The 18,550-nt window shown below is 46.9% G+C and overlaps 1 protein-coding gene and 1 long non-coding RNA gene across 5 annotated transcripts in view; one reads left to right on the top strand and one right to left on the bottom strand.

Moving 5' to 3' along the window:
* The window catches only part of TTLL9 (tubulin tyrosine ligase like 9), a 41,185-nt gene extending 25,424 nt beyond the window's left edge, over positions 1-15,761 (bottom strand). For 3 of the 4 annotated variants that reach the window (XM_082745853.1, XM_082745854.1, XM_082745856.1), the window contains exons 1-5: positions 15,675-15,761; positions 12,469-12,512; positions 5,522-5,614; positions 2,825-2,936; positions 1,924-2,109 (exon numbers count right to left, since the gene is read on the bottom strand). In XM_082745853.1, coding sequence (XP_082601979.1) covers positions 1,924-2,109; positions 2,825-2,936; positions 5,522-5,614; positions 12,469-12,512; positions 15,675-15,689 — 450 coding nt within the window. In that variant the 5' untranslated portion in view covers positions 15,690-15,761. The remainder of the gene's footprint in view (positions 1-1,923; positions 2,110-2,824; positions 2,937-5,521; positions 5,615-12,468; positions 12,513-15,674) is intronic. The other variant, XM_082745855.1, reaches the window with a different exon arrangement.
* LOC309872175 lies at positions 15,757-16,552 on the top strand. Its single transcript, XR_014315706.1, has 2 exons — positions 15,757-16,049; positions 16,167-16,552. It is a non-coding gene; the product is annotated as an uncharacterized lncRNA (long non-coding RNA).
* Positions 16,553-18,550: the final 1,998 nt, after the last annotated feature.

Genomic DNA, 18,550 nt, shown 5'->3' with positions numbered 1-18,550 from the left:
TGAGTGTGTGCGTGGTGGGTTTGGGAAGCACTGACCTCACGCTTTCCAGCGGCAGGGGGAGAGAGGATGTTGCCTGGACTCTCGGAAATCAGTTAAAATGGTTTCATGCCTGGATACCTAAGGGCCAAGCCCTTTGTATCACGTGTATAACTCAGGTTTGTAATGTGTTATCCCTTCGTTGGATTCTCTCCCAACCCCGCCATGCAGGTACATTCGTCAATTGCGCTTAGCGCCGATGAGGATGCAGACCCAGAGGGGCCGAGGAACCCGCTCGGGGTCAGCTGGCTCACAAGCAGCAGGGACAGAGAGCCCAGAGCACCCACTCTCCGCACCCCACACCCCAGACACGGTGTCACAGCTCTGCGGGGGCAAGAACGCTCGCCTGCCGCCAAGATGCCGCCGCTTAATTACAGCCATCTTGCGTCTGCCTCTAACAAAGGCCGTGGGCTGGGAAAGGAATCAACTTAATATGCGACTGCTCGTCCCAATTAGCACAAACTACCATTTGTCTCTTGGAGGATAATGCTGGGAGCTGGAACCGCCCAGTGGGCTGCAGTTCTCATCTGCCTAACCCCTTCCACTCTGGCTGCAAAGAAGGGGATGCTAGGCTCTCCGCAGGAGAGGGACAGGAGCAGGAGGCCCCAGTAAATGGCTGCCTGGGACCTGGCTGGGAGCATCCTCAGATTTCGTCTGCCCTTCCAAGCACCTGCGCTGTCGACTGCACGTCAGCCAACACTGGCCCTCGTTCCCAGCTGCACCAGGAAGGGCAGCCCCCAACTCTGCTCTGCACAGCTCCCTTCCTGGAGTCTGTGCCCAACCCTGGGAAATAGTAGGGGGCTTTGCTTATGCCATTCAAGGCTCTGGTGGCTTTGTGGTGAGAAAGCAGCCCTGGCACAAGGAGGGACCGAGGGGCTGGTGGGTACTTGCTACCCGTGGCCTCCACTCAGTTTCTGGATCCCTCGAGAGCTACCTCTGGATGCAAAGCCTTCATCCCTCTTCCTATGTCTGCCCTTCTCCAGGCTGACCCTCTGCATCCTTCAGGCCACGGCCAATACTAATCCTTTCAGTAACAATAACCACAGCAGCGGCTGTGACTCATGGAGGGCTTCATGCACGCTCTGCCTGCGGTGATTCACTTAGTCACCCAACAGCATTATGTGCCAGGGACTGCAGCCTCACTTTGCAGATGGGGAAACTGCAGCACAGAGAAGTTAAGTGACCTGCCTGGGATCACACAGCTAATAAGGGGTCCAGGTAGTATTTGAATCAAGGGGTTTGGCCTCAGAGTCCAGTCTCCCTTCAGAAAAGCCTGCCAGGCAGCGGGGAGCCTCCTACTGTTTCCTCTCTACTGACACTTAACACAGCACGAGACATGCAGGCGTCCTCTGTTTTGTCTGCCACCAAGGAAGGCAGAGACCCACTTCCAGCTTGCTGAGGGCTGCGTCCCCAGCGCCTAGTCTGGCATGTAGCAGGTGCTCCATGAGTATTTATGGAATGTCTGAATACACGGGTCTCATTCTCCTCCTCTTTGAAATGAGGTAATAGCTCCTCCCAAGGGCCATCCCAGGACCCGGGCAGCAGAGGGAAAGTGCTGGGCATGGCCTGACACCGGTTCCTCTCGGGGAACTGAGCTCCAGCAAGCCTCATGATTCCCTGCCCCAGTATCCTGAGGATCACTTGTTCATCTAGTAAACATGCATTGAGCACCTACTATGTGCTAGCTGTCATAGCTGCTGGGTCCACACATTGCAAAGAGGAGACGAAGTCAGCCCTCGGGGGGAGGCAGATGGTGCCTCCAAGGCTGATTTTGCCAGACAGAGCTCTCTCCTGGGATGCCCCATGAGGGACCCCTGCTCTGTCTGGTGCCTGGGAAGCCCTCCCTCCCACCGCCCCCTCCCCCTGCTCCCGGCACTGCGCACGTACGGGCTTCATGATCCAGGTGATTCCCGGGTTTTTGCGGAACTCCTCCACGAACAGGTGGTACTCGCACGGCATCTCAAAGGTTTTGGGGAAGAAGTCGCACTTGGCTGCCTCCAGCTTTCCGGCCTCGCGCTCCAGCTGTTTCCGGAATCGCTTCAGGTTCTTGACCATGTAGTTCTTGCGGGTCAGCTGCGCAGCAGGGTGCGTGAGCAGGCCGTTAGTGCTTGTGCCCGCCGTCCTGCTCCGGCCCCCAGCCCCAAACATCCCAGCCAGTCCCCGCAACCTCTGGCCTGCCAAGTAACAGTCACAGGAAGAGTAATTGCAATTCTGTAGTGATCCCCATTTTATAGGCCAGAAAACCAAGGCTCAGAGGGTTAAGTCCGTTGCCCAGAGTCACACAGTAATGGAGGCACAGCAAGGATTTGACCCAAGCCCATCTGACTCCCAAGTTCATGTTTCTAACCGCTAAGCTGCACTAACCTTTTCAAATCTCAGCTTTGTTTTCTCCTCCAGTCCCATCTTTGCCGTCTGGTCCCTCCCGGACCTCCCTCCCATCTCTGGACTCCTCGTTGCTCAACTTGTCTCTCTCCTGAAGTCATCATACGGCTCAAAAATCCCGCTGCTTCGGCCCCTGCCCCACCCATCTCCAGGGCTGAAATGCTAACCAGACTGCTGTGATGTCAGTCCCCATGCCCAGGCAGCCTGTCGTTCAGGTAGCAGGTCCTCACTCTCTCACACTGTTTAGCTCCTCGTGTATCTGTGCACGTGCTCCCCACCCGGCACCTACCCCACATTCCCTTCTGCTTTTCCATTGCCGGTCCTTGCACCCCCACAGCTGCCCACTGCCACATCTACTGACATGAATTGCCCGCCCTGGTCTCCCGGCTGCCCCAGCTCAGTTCACCTCGTAGTGGTTTCGGAAGTGACTGATCCGCACGTGCTCGTCCATGTAGGTGTGGTCAAAGTTCTCCCGGAGCCAGCTGACGTCACACCAGTAGAAATCCCACTCCCCTTCACTGTGGGGTGGGGGGGGACACACAGGATACAACAAAGGTCATGACCTGAAGACCTCAGCACTGCTGGGGGTCTGGGCGAGGGGCAAGTGGCAAGTGGCAGTGTGTCTCTGAGGAGTCCTCGGTGGGGGGCGGGGGGCGAGGGCGGTGCTGCCTACACTGCGCTCTGTGAGGACAGAGTGAAAACTAGAGAAATGTTCATGCACAAATCCAGGCTGCTGTCTTCCTTTGACCAATCAGCAGAGCAGCTGCACAGTGCCCTGATGCCTCCTGGCACCTGTCAGCTAGAGGGAGGAGCCGCCGCCAACTTAGATAGGGCACGCCCCCTCCAGGTCACAGTCCCCACCACTCCCTATGGCCCACGACCACCAGCCAGCCTCACCTCGTCACATTCCTTGCCTGGGCCCAGGAAGCATCTCTGTGGCCCAGCCCGCCATCCCCAACCCACATGACCAAGCAGGGCAGTTAGGTAACATCTGCAAGGTCTTCCCAGTCCAAAAAGCCTCAGAGCAGCCTCAAAAGGTGACAGCAATCATCCCTGGAGCCCTCAGACGAGGATGACCCTGCTCACCGAGGCCCTGGCAGCCCCAGGATTCCTACAGGTGCCTGCCTGACACCAAATTCCCACCTGCTTCTTCCCCCCACACTAGAGAGGGACAGGAAACCAGGCTAGTCTCCCCAGTCTGAAGCCACAGCTGTGGGGCCGAGAGGAAGCGCTTGAAAACTATGTGGGTGGGAAAACTATATGGGTGGGAAGCTGCCATGACGGCTTCCAACTTCTTTTTTTTTTTTTTTTTTAAGATTTTATTTATTTGACAGAGATCGCAAGTAGGCAGAGAGGCAGGCAGAGAGGAGAGGGGGAAGCAGGCTCCCTACCGAGCAGAGAGCCAGACATAGGACTCGATCCCAGGACCCTGGGATCATGACCCGAGCCAAAGGCAGAGGCTTTATCCCATTGAGACACCCTGGTGCCCCCAACTTCTTCTTAAGTAAAAAATTACAGCCCCATGTGGAAGAGACTAGACTCCAGTACCAGGCAGTGGGAATCCTGAAATCCCCCTGAATTCACTCACTTGTTTCCTCATTCACGGAGAAGCTGTGAGAACAGGATAGAGATGAGCCTTGGACTCATCACGCAGGCTGACCAGGTGCCATCCTAGCCCTCACAAGCCCAGTGACCTCAAACATGGCAGTTTTTACTCCTCTATGTCCAGCTTTCCCACTCTCAGTAAATGGATACGATAAAAGCAGCTCCCAGAAGGTCAGAGGTCATCCATGGAACGCACGTAAGATCGTCCAACAGGCTTAGCTGCTTTTAGACAATAGTCACTGAGCACTACATCAGGGCAGCTGGTTGTCCTGACCCCTCATATCTATTCTCTATAGTAACAGAATTCCCGACATTTACCTGGGAAAATGTCATCTACATTCTCCGAAATAAAAACTGCATTTTCCAAAATCTCTTGCTGCTAAGCTAAGTTCTGGCCAGTGTGAGAGACTTCTAGGCTGAGTCCTTCAAGGGCACAGTGTGCATTTTCTTGCCTCCTTCCTACAGATGGACTGTGGCTTGGACTCTGGACTCTGGATGTAAGGCTAGGTCTCATCTTAGACCTTGAGGACAAGGACCTCATCCAAGGGATAGAAGAATGGAAAGATGGAAATGGATGGATCCAAATTTATTTATTTATTATTTATTTATTTTTTAAAAAGATTTTATTTATCTGACAGAGAGAGACACAGTGAGAGAGGGAACACAAGCAGGGGAGCAGCAGAGGGAGAATGAGAAGCAGGCATCCTGCTGAGCAGGGCGCCCGATGCGGGGCTCGATCCCAGGACCCTGGGATCATGACCAGAGTTGAAGGCAGACAGTTAAGGACCAAGCCACCCAGACACCCCAGATCCAAATTTTTATACCATCTCTGAACTCCCTACATCTGGACTTCAGTGGGAGAGATAAATAAACTTCTAGTCTGTCAAAGCCTCTTTTCCTTTGGGTCTCTGTTACATGCATCCAAACCTTAACCTAAGTTAGATTAGCATCTACTATGTGCCAGACATGGATGTTCGTTCATTTCGGTATCCCAGAGCTCAGCATAGAAGAAGAAATGTAGGCTTGAGGTGAAGTAACTTGTTCAAGGTCACAGAACCAGTAAGTGGTCAAGAAAGAGAAGCCTTTGACCTGGACCTGCCATCATTGGCAGATTTAAGCCAGCTAGCTGGTCATAACTGCATTCCTTGATTCTCTGGAGAACTCCAGGACACTGGCTTTGGACAGTCTAGCTGTTCATACCTGGGTGTGAACCTCACTTTGACACTTCTGTGAGGTGTGACCTTCAATAATTGGCTTAATACCTCTGACCGTAATCATATCTTGCTGGATGGTTGTAGGGCTTAAATAAGACAGAGGGTATGTGTAAGGCGTCCGACACATTTTGAGTGCTAAATATACAAAGATCCCTATCACAACCAAATTGGGACAAATCCCAGCAGCCCCCCCCCAGGGGAACTGGGAGAAAACAGAGGGAGACAAGGACCTTGAGGCAAAGGGAAGAAGGGACAAGGTTGGCAGGGGGCGGGGGGTGTCTTACTCCTTTACTTCCACCCAGCCTGGCCTGTGGCGAAGGACGTCCATGAGCGTATTCATGAGAGTGGTCTTGAATCGGATGGACGCTCTCTGCTCTCTGCAAGACAAGGCAACGGAATGCTCAAGATCACACAGAAACCCGCAAAGGGATGTTCACAGCAGCTTCATTAGTAATATCCCTAAACTGGGGGACGCCTGGGTGGCTCAGTCAGTTAAGCATCGACCTTTGGCTCAGATCAGGATCTCGGGACCTGGGATTGAGTCCCACATCACGCTCCTTGCTCAGTGAGGATCCCACTTCTCCCTCTGCCTGCCTCTCTCCCTGCTTGTGCTTGCGCTCTTGCTCTCTCTCTCTCTCTCTCTGGACAAATAAATAAATAAATAATTCTGAAAAAAAATAGTCCCAAACTGGTAACCACACCAGATGTCCTTTAACCTTTGATGGTTAAACAAATAGTGGTCCCTCCATGCAGTGGAATACTAGTCAGCAATAAAAAGGAGTGAAATGTTTATATATTCAGCTTGGATGCATCTTTAGGGAATTATGCCGAGTGAAAAAGGCCAATCCCGAATGTTATTATAGACTGTACAATTTCATTTATATAACTTTTTGAAATGACAAAATTATTGAAATGGAGAACAGGGACGCCTGGGTGGTTCAGTTGGTTAAGCGGCTGCCTTTGGCTCTGTGGAGATCCTGCTCCTCCTTCTCTGCTTGTTACTCCCCCTGCTTGTGTTCGCTCTCCCTCTGAAAAATGAATAACTAAAATCTAGAAAGAAAGAAAGAGAGGGAGGGAGGGAGGGACGGAAGGAGGGAGAAAGAAAGGAAGGAAGAAAAAGGAAGGGAGAGAGAGAGAAAGAAAGAAGGAAAGAAAGAAAGAAAGGGAGAACACATTAGCAGTTGCTGAGCATTAAGGACATTGTGGGGGAAGCGGGGGACTGCAGTAGCAGGCAGGGGGAGAAGGAGGGAGTGGGTGTGACTATAAAAGGGTCATGTGAGAGAAGCACCTGGGTGGCTCAGTGGTTTAAGCCTCTGCCTTTGATTCAGGTCATGATCTCAGGGTCCTGGGATGGAGCCCCACATTGGGCTCTCTGCTCAGCAGGGAGTCTGCTTCCCCCTCTCTCTTAAGCATCTGCCTGCCTCTCTGCCTGCTTGTGATCTCTGTCTGTCAAATAAATAAATAAATTCTTTTAAAAAAAAAGGGGGTCATATGAGAGATCCTTGTAGTGGTGGGAATTTTCCTTACGGATGTCAGTATCCTGGTTGTGATACTGTACTATATCGTTTCACTCTCTATTACCATTGGGGGAACCAAGTACAGGGCACTTGGGATCTCACTGTGCTATTTTTTTACAACTGCATACAAATCCACAATTATCTCAAAGTCAATATTTAATTTTTTAAAAATGTAACACATCTTTAGAAGTCTGGATAATGGCTATTTCTGGGGGGGAATGATTGGAAGAGAGCATCAACGGCATTCCGGGGTGTTGGTGATGTTGTTTCCTGCATATTAAGTTGATGAAAATTCATTGAGCTTTAAACTTATGACATATATACCTTTCTGTACTTACAACAGAACTCCATAACAAAATATACCACAAATAAAGTTAAAGGACTGGCTATAGATTAAGACAAAATATTTGCAATGCTTACAATCCATAAAACATTAGGACCAAGTACAAAAAGGGTTCCTACAGGTCATTAAGAAAAAGACAAAGAACTCTGGGCGCCTGGGTGGCTCAGTCGTTAAGCATCTGCCTTTGGCTCAGGTCATGATCCCGGGGTCCTCAGATCGAGTCCTGCATAGGCCTTCCCGCTCAGCAGGGAGGCCTGCTTCTCCCTCTCCCTCTCTCCCTGCTTGTGTACCCTCTCTCTCCCTGTGTCTCTGTCAAATAAATAAATAAAATCTTAAAAAAAAAAAAAAAAAGACAAAGAACTCAATAGAAATGTGCCTAAGGGATATGAACAGGCAAATCCCAGGAAAGGAAACTTACCAGTACGAATGTGTAAAGATAGTCAACCTTCCCAAAACCAAGTAAATTAAAATACCAAAGAGAGGATTTCTGCTACAGGTTACAACATAAAAGGATATGAAGGACGTCTAATCCTATAGTAACAACAAGGGGAAAAAAAGTGTACAAAATAAATATCACACTTGACTATGGAGCTAGTGGAGAGCCATGGACAAAAGGAAACATGACCAACTGATTCCAGACAGAAACCCCTTGTGGGGGTGCAGAGAGGTGCTGAAGTTTCTAGGTCTAGGGGTGTCTGAGTGCAGGCCAGTGGAGGTATGAGCCAGCCGTGGAGGTGAGACCTTGCAGGCACCAGGGGAAAGCAGCTGACCTTAGACAGTTAAGTAGGGTGGCCAACCAAATCAAAATCTGGAAGAGGCCCCTTCCAAAACCAAACCAAACCAGATCAACACAGCGGCAAAAAGAAGCAGTAATTGGGATGCCTGCGTGGCTGAGTTGGGTAAGCGTCTGCCTTCAGCTCAGGTCATGATCCCAGGGTCTTGGAATTGAGTCCCACGTAGGGCTCTCTGGTTGGTGGTGGGAGCCTACTTCTCCCTCTCCCTCTGCCTGCTGCTCCCCCTGCTTGTACTCTTTCTGTGTGTCAAATAAATAAATAAAGTCTTTAAAAAGAAAGACAGGGGTGCCTGGGTGGCTCAGTGGGTGAAAGCCTCTGCCTTCGGCTCAGGTCATGATCTCCCAGGGTTCTGGGATGAAGTCCCGCATCGGGCTCTCTGCTTAGTGGGGAGCCTGCTTCCTCCTCTCTCTCTGCCTGCCTTTCTGCCTACTTGTGATCTCTGTCTTTCAAATAAATAAATAAAATCTTTTTAAAATAAATAAATAAATAAAACGAAAGAAAGAAAGAGTAGAGAACACAGTAAAGCAGAGAGAAAACCCATACTCCCGCACACTGATGTGGTGTGTGCATTCAGGCAGCCTTGCCAGAGTTGAATCTAAAAGTGAACCAAAAAACTGTAATAAACAAACAAAAATGGAAATTCTGTCCACCCCTTCCCAGGGCAGAAGCTCAAAACAGCAGTACAGGAGGGCTTGGAGTGAATTCAGTATAATTGAGGTTTCAGTCCAGGGACACCTGGGTGGCTCAGTGGGTTAAGCCTCTGGCTTCATCTCAGGTCATAATCTCTGGGTCCTGGGATCGAGTCCCACATCAGGCTCTCTGCTAAGCAGGGAGCCTGCTTCCCCTCTCTCTCTGCCTGCCACTCTGCCTACCTGTGATCTCTCTCTCTCTCTCTGTCAAATAAATAAATAAAATCTTTTTTAAAAATAAATAAATAAAATAAAGTTTCAGCCCAGCCCATGTTCCCCTCAGCTTTAGGAGAACTCTAACGATCAGCCCCAACCTAACTACTAGTCAGAGCAAAGGGCTTACAGTCTCTGGAAAATCAGTCTCTCTCTCTCTCTCGCTTTGTCTTCACACACATTTCTTCTTGTTGATCTGAATCTCCATCTGGTATACTTTTCCTTCAGCCTGGAGAACTTTCTTTAGTGTTTAAATACATGACAACAATAACAGCACCAAGGACCAGAGGGAAGTGAACAGAGCACGCAGTTCTAGGGCTCTTAGGTTGTGCCAAAAGTGCTGTAATACCGATTCAGGGTAGACAGTGATGAGTTAAGGATGCTGATGAGTTTAGGATGCAGATTGTAATTCCCTAGAACAGCAGTTCTTGGTGGGTGGTCCCAGTATTCCCCAGGGTCTCCAACCCTTTTTCAGAGGTTTATAAAGGCGGCCCTTTTCCAACTACATATCTTTGTGCGGCTGGATTTTCTTCCTGTTCAACCGAAACAACGTATCACAACAGATTGAATCCAGAAGCTTTGGGAAGCCAAATGTTTTCTATTGTGCCAGACATTAAAGAAATTCACAAAAATGTAAAAACAATGACTACTCATCTTAGTAAACTTGGGGGAGGGGGAACACAGTTATAGTTCATAAAAAATACATTATTTATGCTACCAGGTGGAATATATGGTTACTTTTTAAATGACTGAATAAATATATTTCAATTAATGATTTTAAATTGCTAATATGATATTGATAAATATAAACCACACAAAAATTAATAGGAGTCCACAATAATTTTTTAGTAGCAGAGAGATCCTGAGCTTAATTTTTTCTATGATGTTCTGTCTGCCACTGTATAGTACATCATAAGTTTTTGATATAGTGTTCAATGATTCATTATTTGTGTGTAGCACCCAGTACTCCTCACAACACGTGCCCTCCTTAATGCCCAACCCCCTGTCACCCCATCCCCCACCCACCCCCCTCTGAAACCTTCAGTTTGTTTCCCCAGGGTCCATAGTCTTTCTGGGTTTGTCTCCCTCTCTGACTCCTCCCCCTTCAGATTTCCTTCTCTTCCCCTACTGAGCTCAAATTTTAAGAACCACTGCTTTAAAGTAGTTACGTAGGGAGTATTTAAAATCTAATCCTGAGGTGCCTGGGTGGCTCAGATGGTTAAGCCTCTGCCTTTGCTCGGGTCATGATCACAGGGTCCTGGGATCGAGCCCCGCATCAGGCTCTCTGCTCAGCAAGAAGCCTGCTTCCCACTCTCCTCTCTGCCTGCCTCTCTGCCTACTTGTGATGTCTCTCTGTCAAATAAATTAATAAAATCTTTTAAAAAAAATTTAATCCCAGACAACGAAGAGGTACAATTTCAAAATCCATCAGACTGGGGGACATGTTTAAAATCAGACAAATACCAAGTGTTCGCAAGCATGTGGAAATGATAATTACCCTCTAAAGCTGATGGAACTGGAAATTGGATAAATCTTTAGAGAGCAATTTGGTATATTAAAACTGTCAGGTACTATTCGTACACGTTAGACTGGCAAAAACTCGAAAAGTCCAAGTTTGGCAACAATGGGCTAAAATTGGAAACTCTTGCTGTGCTGGTAGAAGGCACTCTGGAGAACACATGGCAGTGTTTAGTAAAACTGAATTTGCACATAAACTGAATTTGCACATACTCTAGATGCAGCAGACCCCTCCTAGGTCTAGACACTAGATAGCTACCTTACATATGCAACTGGGCATGACAGATATGGGGATGCTCATTTGTAACTGCTCATATTTTTTTTATAGAGATAACCTGCAGCACACAGTTGGTGGTCCACCCTGGTTCCCTGGGCATTCTCCATTCCTGTGCAAGTCAGTCAGAGGGCTTTCCACTGCCAGCACACAGTAGGGGTAGGGGGATGAGGGCAGGGGAGGCTTAAAGCAAATCCAAAGTGCCCCTCCCCCAACAGCACACAACCAATGACAACCAGACTTGATGGATAAATCCTCCAGCCCCTCTTGGCTCTGTTGGGATGAGCCTGCAGTGCGTTTTGCACTATCTCCTAGGAAGCCCCTGTGGGACTGAGCCTCACGTGCCCACTGCAATAACCTGTCGGTAATGGACCTTTTATTGGTTTCTTTCCCTTGGCTGTCTCACATCCCCACTTCCCTGCCAGTGCTTACTGGAATCACCTTCCAACCTTCCAAATAAACTGCTCTCACATCCTTGTCTGGGGGTCTGCTTCTGGAGGAAATCAATACTAAGGCACAACCTAAGGGCTTTTCAACAGGAAGTAGGTAAATAACCAGCAGTATCCAATGGAACACACAGAGTAGTTCAAATGTATCAAGACCTAGGGGCACCAACTCAGATAAATACTGAAAATACAGTTTTGTGTGACAAAAACAGCCCACAGAATGAGAGTATAACATCACATATGGAACATTTTCCTAACCTCATGCTGCCAGAGGCTGTCCACATCACACAATTCTGGTCAGTAAGATAAAAACTTACAAGATTGCTAAAGAGGATGCATTCTGGGAAAGCAAGGATTCTTTTAGTTAAAATAAAGAGTGAAAGAGATGTGGCTTGAGACTTCCTTTCCCCACTTCTTCCCATCTTGATCTCAACAGGAAGGCTGGAGCTGTAGCAGCCACTTAGTGTCCATAGGGTGAAGGTCAAGACCATCACAGAGACACCAGCTCTGACAGTGTTGAACCACCTCACCGGCCTTCCAGGCTCTTTGTTACTTGAGGAAAGTTAATACAATTTTTTTTTTAAAACTACTGTGGGTGGGGTTTCCTATTACTTGTGGCTAAACACATGTGTAATTGGTGTCCACCCTAAAACAGATCCCATTAACTGAAGAGCCCTTTTTTGGGGTTGGAGCGGGAGTGAGTGTGTAAGTTCAGGGTTAGCACCTGGAATAGTGCTGAATTGCTCTGATGGGTGCTGCGGGATGGAAGGGTCAGGGACCACACATGCCCTCCTCGGTGGCAGTGCCGCCAGAAGTGACTTTAGAAAAAAGAGAAATAGCTAATGAAATAAGAATGAGAAATAGCTAATGAAATAAGAATAGAAATATCCAGAATATGTGTCAGTGTGTGCGATGTAACCTCCTCTGATTCCCCACAAAAAAACTTCAGTCAAGTCTACAGTGCTCCCTCCTGCTCTGTGCTAGTGGATTCCATTTGGGGGATCCAAGGAGGGGCTGAGTTCTGCACCCAGGTTACTGCTGCAGAAGGAAGCAGAAGAATAGAGTAGAGTAGACATTGGACTTATCAAGCCAGCACATGGTCGCTGAAGGAAGCAGGAGGGCATAGGTAGATACAACATGGGCCTGAGAGCCCAGTTCTGCCACTATGATCTTACAGTCTTGAGCAAGTTACCTAGCTTCTCTGAGCTTCAGTTTCCCTGTCTATAAAATGGACCCAATAGTAGTATCAACTTCAAAGGAGTGTGGTAAGGACTCAAGGAGATAATGCAGACTGGCACATGGTTAAGTGCTCGTGATTGATTATTATCATTATCATTATTGAAGTAAAGAAGGGGGATGGAGAGATTGAAAAAGGGAAGGAAGGAAGGTAGTTAGTTCGTTAGCTCTGGGTTTATTAGATTGCATGGGACCACTCACCGCTCTTTTCCCTTTGACAATCCGTGGCCCTTGTAATTTTGATTCTGCAAGAAGAAAAGAAAAGCGATGTAACTGGTTCTGTATATCCACCCTGCCTTTCCAGCTCAATTTACTGCAGATAATAAAAATCTCAAACCATTAGACACAACACTGCCCAGATCCTGAGACAGGAAGGACCAGCCTGGCCAAGTTCACGTTCACATTGGTCAACATGTTCCCAGCAACTTGATCCTTGGAATAAATCTCCAAGTATTCAAGGACCCACTTCACAGGATTGTTCCACAGGCATGACCAGTAGAGTGAATACGTAGTTTTCAGTGCTCCAAAGGTCCAACCCTGAACCCCAGTGTTGAGGACTGAGATCAGCAGGCTCTGTGAGAAGGAACTGAAACTTGAATGTTTGGCTAGATCCATGGTCCAGAAGGGGCTGGGTCAAAGATTCTGAGTGAAGTTAATTTCTTCCACCCAAAATGGACCTTTCAAATCCTCAATGGGTGTTGGGGGTGGGTATTATTTTGCTTCTACCACATCTAAAACAGTTTGGCCTTTAGTGCTGGTATAATCCCTAATGGCAGGTATGAAAAAGAAATCAAAACTGGTCTTGTTCAGGATGACCATTGCAACTTGGACAGACTTGTCATCTGCATTAGTTTTCTAATACTGCATAACAAATTACCACAAACTTGGCAGCCTAAAATAGTGCAAATTTATGTCTTGGAGTTTCCATGGGCATGGCTTAGCTGGATCTTCTGGCCAGGTCTTACAAGGCTACAACCAAGGTGACGGCCTGGGTTATGATTCTCATGCATCTGCTTGGGGTCCTTTTCCAAGATCATCCAGATTGTTGGCAGAGTTCAGTTGCTTGGGGTTGCAATGACAGAGGTCTCTGTTTACTTGCTAGCTATTGATTAGGGGCTGCTCTCAGCAACTAGAGGCCCCCTGCAGTTCCTTTCATCATGGCCCCCTAGGCAGTTCACAACATGGATATTTGCTTTCCTCCAGGCCAGCAGGAGCTCATCCCTCTGACTTCCAACCCTCCCCACTCCAAGTCACCCCCTGTATGATGCATGGTATATAATCATGGTAGTAACTATCCCATCAAATTCACAGGCTCCACCCACACTCAAGGGGAGGGAATTATACGAGGTGTGTACACAAAGGGTGGGAATCTTGGGGGCCTACTAGAATTCTGCCTACCATACCATCCTATCCCTCAAAAAGCCAGTGGAATGGGTAGAGGATACTGCTTTATGAAACTGATGGAAGTTAACGCCCTACAATAGCACATGGACTCTTATCCCAGTATCACATTCAAGTCTCTCCAACTCCCCCAGCACTGTAAGGTGTCCTACTCTTTTTTGATTATATCCTGTATACTCCTTCACATTTTCAGTTCTATTTTCCTTATATTTCTACAGTATTTGGTTAAAAAACTTTTCCTGGGGTGCCTGGGTAGCTCAGTCAGTTAAGCATCTGCCTTCTGCTCAGGTCATGATCACAGGGTCTTGGGATAGAATCCCCATCAGGTTCCCTGCTCAGCAGGGATCCTGCTTCTCCCTCTGCCTGCCACTCCCCCTGCTTGTGCTCTCTCTCTCTCTCTCTGACAGATAAATAAATAAAATCTTTAAAAAATAAAAATAGAAAACTTTTCCTTTCCACACTGAATTGCATTGATTCTTCTGTTGAAATTCAGTTGACTGTGTATATGTAGGTCTATCTCTAGAGTGTTTGTCTACCCTTATGTCACTACACACTGTCTTAATTACAATAGCTTTCTAGTAAATCTTTTTTCTTTTTCTAGTTTTTACTTATTTATTTGACAGAGAAACGGTAAGAGAGAGAACACAAGCAGGGGGAATGGGAGAGGGAGAAGCAGGCTTCCCACTGAGCAGAGAGACACATGGGGGCTCTATCCCAGGACCCTAGGGTCATGACATGAGTTGAAGGCAGATGCTTAACGACTGAGTCACCCAGGCATCCCTCTAGTAAATCTTGAAATAAGGTACTATAAGTCTTCCCTCCTTGTTTGTTTGTTTGTTTTTTCAAGATTGCCTTTGCAGTTTGGGGTTATTTGCACTTCAATATAAATTTTAGAATCAGCTTGCTGATTTCTACCAAAAGAAGTGTGTTGGGATTTTATTTGGATTATATTGAATCTATAGATCATTTTGAGAAGTGACATCATCAAGTATTGACTCTTCCAATCCATGAACATGGTCTATCTTTCCATTAAATTAAGTCTTTTTAAAATTTTTTTCCCACAATATTTTCTAGTTTTCAGTACAGAAGTCTGGGACCTTTTAAATTAAATTTACTCATAAGTATTTGATTTTGTGATGCTATCTTAAATAATATTTTTAAATTTTCATTTTCCAGTTATTTGATGATAGAATATTGTGGAGAGCAGAATAATGCTCCCCCCAAAAGATGTGCATGTCCTAATATGCCAGAACCTGTAAATACATTAAAAGAGGAAATTAAGATTGCAAATATAATCAACAGACTTTAAAATAGAGAGGTTATCCTGGATTATCTGAGTGGGGCCAATGTAATCACTCTTTTGTTGTGAGAGGGAATTAAAGAAATGGGGGTGCCAATTCATGAGAAGCAGAGCCCGGGATACGAAGCAGGCTAGTGGGGGGGGGGGGGGGGCGGTGCTGGATTCCAGAGTAATTCATTACCCTTCTTCTTTGAGTCGCATTTCCCCCCCCCCCACACTTTTCTCCTTTTTAAAGTGGGGGAGTTGGCCTGTGCACTCCTAAGGGACAGGGACTTGTCTGATTCACCTCCGTGTCCTTACTGGTCAGCACTGGGCTCAGTTTAAAGAAGGTCCTGATTAGCGTTTTAGGATGAATGAATGGATGCATGGGTAGGCAAGTGAGAGGCGGGATGAACGGATTTCTAAGAGCTTTTCCAGGTCAGGAAATCGAAAATTCTGAAGTTCCCCCAGGGTCGCAGAAATCGCTGATTACAGTTTAGAATCCTAGATTTTCCCAACTTTCCCGCCAGCAAGCCTAGTGGTGGACTCGCGCAGCACCTCCGGAGGCGCGCGGCCAGCCAGGGCTTGAAGTCTTTTCTCTGTATTCATCATTTTCCTCCCATTCTACCCAGAACCACTCTGCGGGGACCCCCAAGTCGGATGCCTCTGTAGCCTCCCTCCCTTCTCGAAGGACGATGAAAACATCTGGATCCCGTGGCACTCCTACCTTCGGGCGCGACATGGTACGATCCCCCAGCGCCGGACCCAAACCGCTGCCTAGCTGCGCTCAGGCCTCGCGTCCCGTTGCCAAAGCGACAGAGGGCGCCCGGATCCGCCGCTCTGATTGGATGAGCCGAGGGCCCTCCTCTCCGCGGGGTTCGTGGGCTTGTGTCCGATCCCAGCCCCTGAAAGTTTTGCGCGCCGCGGCTGCCCAGACCCGGTTATTCGTTGGACCTTTCTCTCCCAACCCCTCTCTTCCGCGACCCTAGGGCGCACTCCACCAAGGACTGGCTGCCTTCGGCGGGCACTGACTGCCCAGCACCTCTTCCAGCTGCGTTTCGCGGGACCTGCGAGCGCTCAGTCTGAAAGTTGTCAGCTGTTGGTAAACGCAATTGTTCTAAGTTTCCTTCCTCGGCTCCTCACTAAGTCGCCTTGTCATTTGGTTAGTTAGTAACGCGGCCACTTCTGCTTTTTCTCGAACACTCTCTCTAATTCTTAGGCCCCAACTCGAAGCCAGGATTCACCTGAACGCCTGTAGTAGCCTCCTCACCAGCCGGCCAGTGCCCACCTTTGCACTATCCATTCCAGTTCATTCTCGGCACTGCAGTTGAAGAGCACAATTGGTGAAGAACACCAATCCGGTCTCATCTCTCCACTGTGCGTGACCTGAAGTAGCAATTTACTCGTCATTGCACCCTGTATCGGCTCCCCGCCTTTCCCTGCCTTGTTTCTCCACAGCCCTGGATCTACACACCAACCACCATAGCTAATTAGAAACTGTTTAAAAAAAAAAAAAAAAAGTGTTGTTTGTTTAATAGCAACAAAATATGTTATGTACGAATATATCTAATAAAATATATGCAAGACATTTTGTTAAACAACAAACTCTTACTAAGCCTCTATGACATGCCTCATTCATTTTTTCAAAACATTTTATTTATTTATTTGAGAGAAAGAGAGCATGAGAGGGGAGGTCAGAGGGAGAAGCAGATTCCCCCTGGAGCTGGGAGCTGGACCTGGGACTCCATCGCAGGACTCCAGGAGCACGACCTGAGCTGAAGGCAGTTGCTCAACCAACTGAGCCACCCAGGTGCCCCAAGTATGCTTCATTCTTGACTCTATGAGGACACAGCAATGAACAAAACCAAGTATCTGCTCTTTCAGGGTTTGTATTCCCATAGGGAAAATTATGAAACATTGAAGGACATTAAAGGAGACCTGAATTAATGGAGGGATATACCATGTTCATGGACAGGAAGACTCAATATCAAAAAGATGTGTATTTTTTCAAATCCAACCAGGACTTTTGAGAAACCTTCTCAACCCAAGAGATGCAAATATCAGGAATGATATGGGGATCCTAGAAATAGGGGTGTGTGTGTGTGTGTGTGTGTGTGTGTGTTTTAACTTCATGTACAATATAAGTGGCATCATAAATCAGTAAATGCCATTGAGAAACTGGCTTTGCATAGGAATAAAAAAATCAAGCAGGTTAAAGAATAAATACGGCAAACAAGTATTTCAAGCTATTAGAAAAATAAGTATGTGTACATAATATTTTATGATATCTGAGTGGGGAAGTGTTTCTTTTTTAAAAAGATTTTTATTTATCTATTCGAGAGAGAGAGCACACAAGCAGGCAGAGCAAAGGCAGAGGGAAAGAGAGAAGCAGGCTCTCTGCTGAGCAGAGAGCCCAATGCAGGGCTCCATCCCAGGACCCTGGGATCATGACCTGAGCTGAAGGCAGATGTTTGAAGGATTTCTTAATAAAGCACTAGTCATAGAAGAAAAAATTAATCTGTGGCTCTCTCAAAATCTAAACTGCCATAATACAAAAGACATTGTAAGTTTAATTAAAAGACAAGCTATATAAATAAATGATTAAAACGTTTAAAAAGGGGGTGAGGTGCCTGGTTGGTTCAGTCAGTTAAGCGACTGACTCTTGGAATCAATACCAGAGTCAGCTCTGTGTTTGGTGGAGTCTTTGTGGGATTCTCGTCTTCTCCTCCTTCCCTCTGCCCTTCCCCCCACCTTGTGCTCTCATCTGTGCCCTTTCTCTCTCTCTCTCTGTCTCTCTCTCTCAAATAAATAAATAGGACAGCTGGGTAGCTCAGTCAATTAAGCTTCTGACTTCAGCTCAGGTTGTGATCGTGGGGTCCTGGGATAGAGTACTAAATCGGGCTCCCTGCTTGATGGGAAATCTGCTTATCCCTCTACCCTCTTCCCCCACTCATGTCCTCTCTCTCAATACATAATTATATAAGATCATTAAAAGACAAGCTACACACTAGGAGGCAATAGGTGTAACAAAGGACTAGTACTCAAAGAACTACAACCATTAAGAAAAAGACTACCCCCCACCTCATAAGAGAAAAGAAAAATGGACAAAAGATATGAATAGAGGACTTTAAGCAAAAGAAACTCTATTAGCCAATAAGAACATCAAACTATGTAAATCAAAACAATTATAAAATATTATTTTAAACATATCATCTAGACAAAAATAAAAACACATTTCAAAGTCAAGTGTTTTTGAGGATGTGGGAATCTGAACTATCATATGCAGTTGGTAGATTCACAATTTGGGACACAATGTGCAATATCTCATAAAATTGAAAATGCATACAACTTACAACCTGGTTCCACTACTGGACAGATATCCAAAGGCTCTCTGAATACACCTACACAGCCCAGGGAATATCACTTTGGAGCTAATGTGCCAGATGACATTCTTCCCTAAAGAAATTCTCATCCTTGTTCATAGGTCATATATACAAGGATGTTCATTGCAACACTCTTTATAATTATGGGAAATACTAGAAAAAATCTAAATGTCTACTCATAATGAGATAATAAAATGGAATAAGCTCTAAAAAATACTAT

This window comes from Mustela nivalis, assembly GCF_964662115.1.
Source record: "Mustela nivalis genome assembly, chromosome: 8".
Classification (NCBI taxonomy): Eukaryota; Metazoa; Chordata; class Mammalia; order Carnivora; family Mustelidae; genus Mustela; species Mustela nivalis.
The sequence above is the reverse complement of the archived record's forward strand: the minus strand, read 5'-3'. Positions and strand labels throughout refer to the sequence as shown.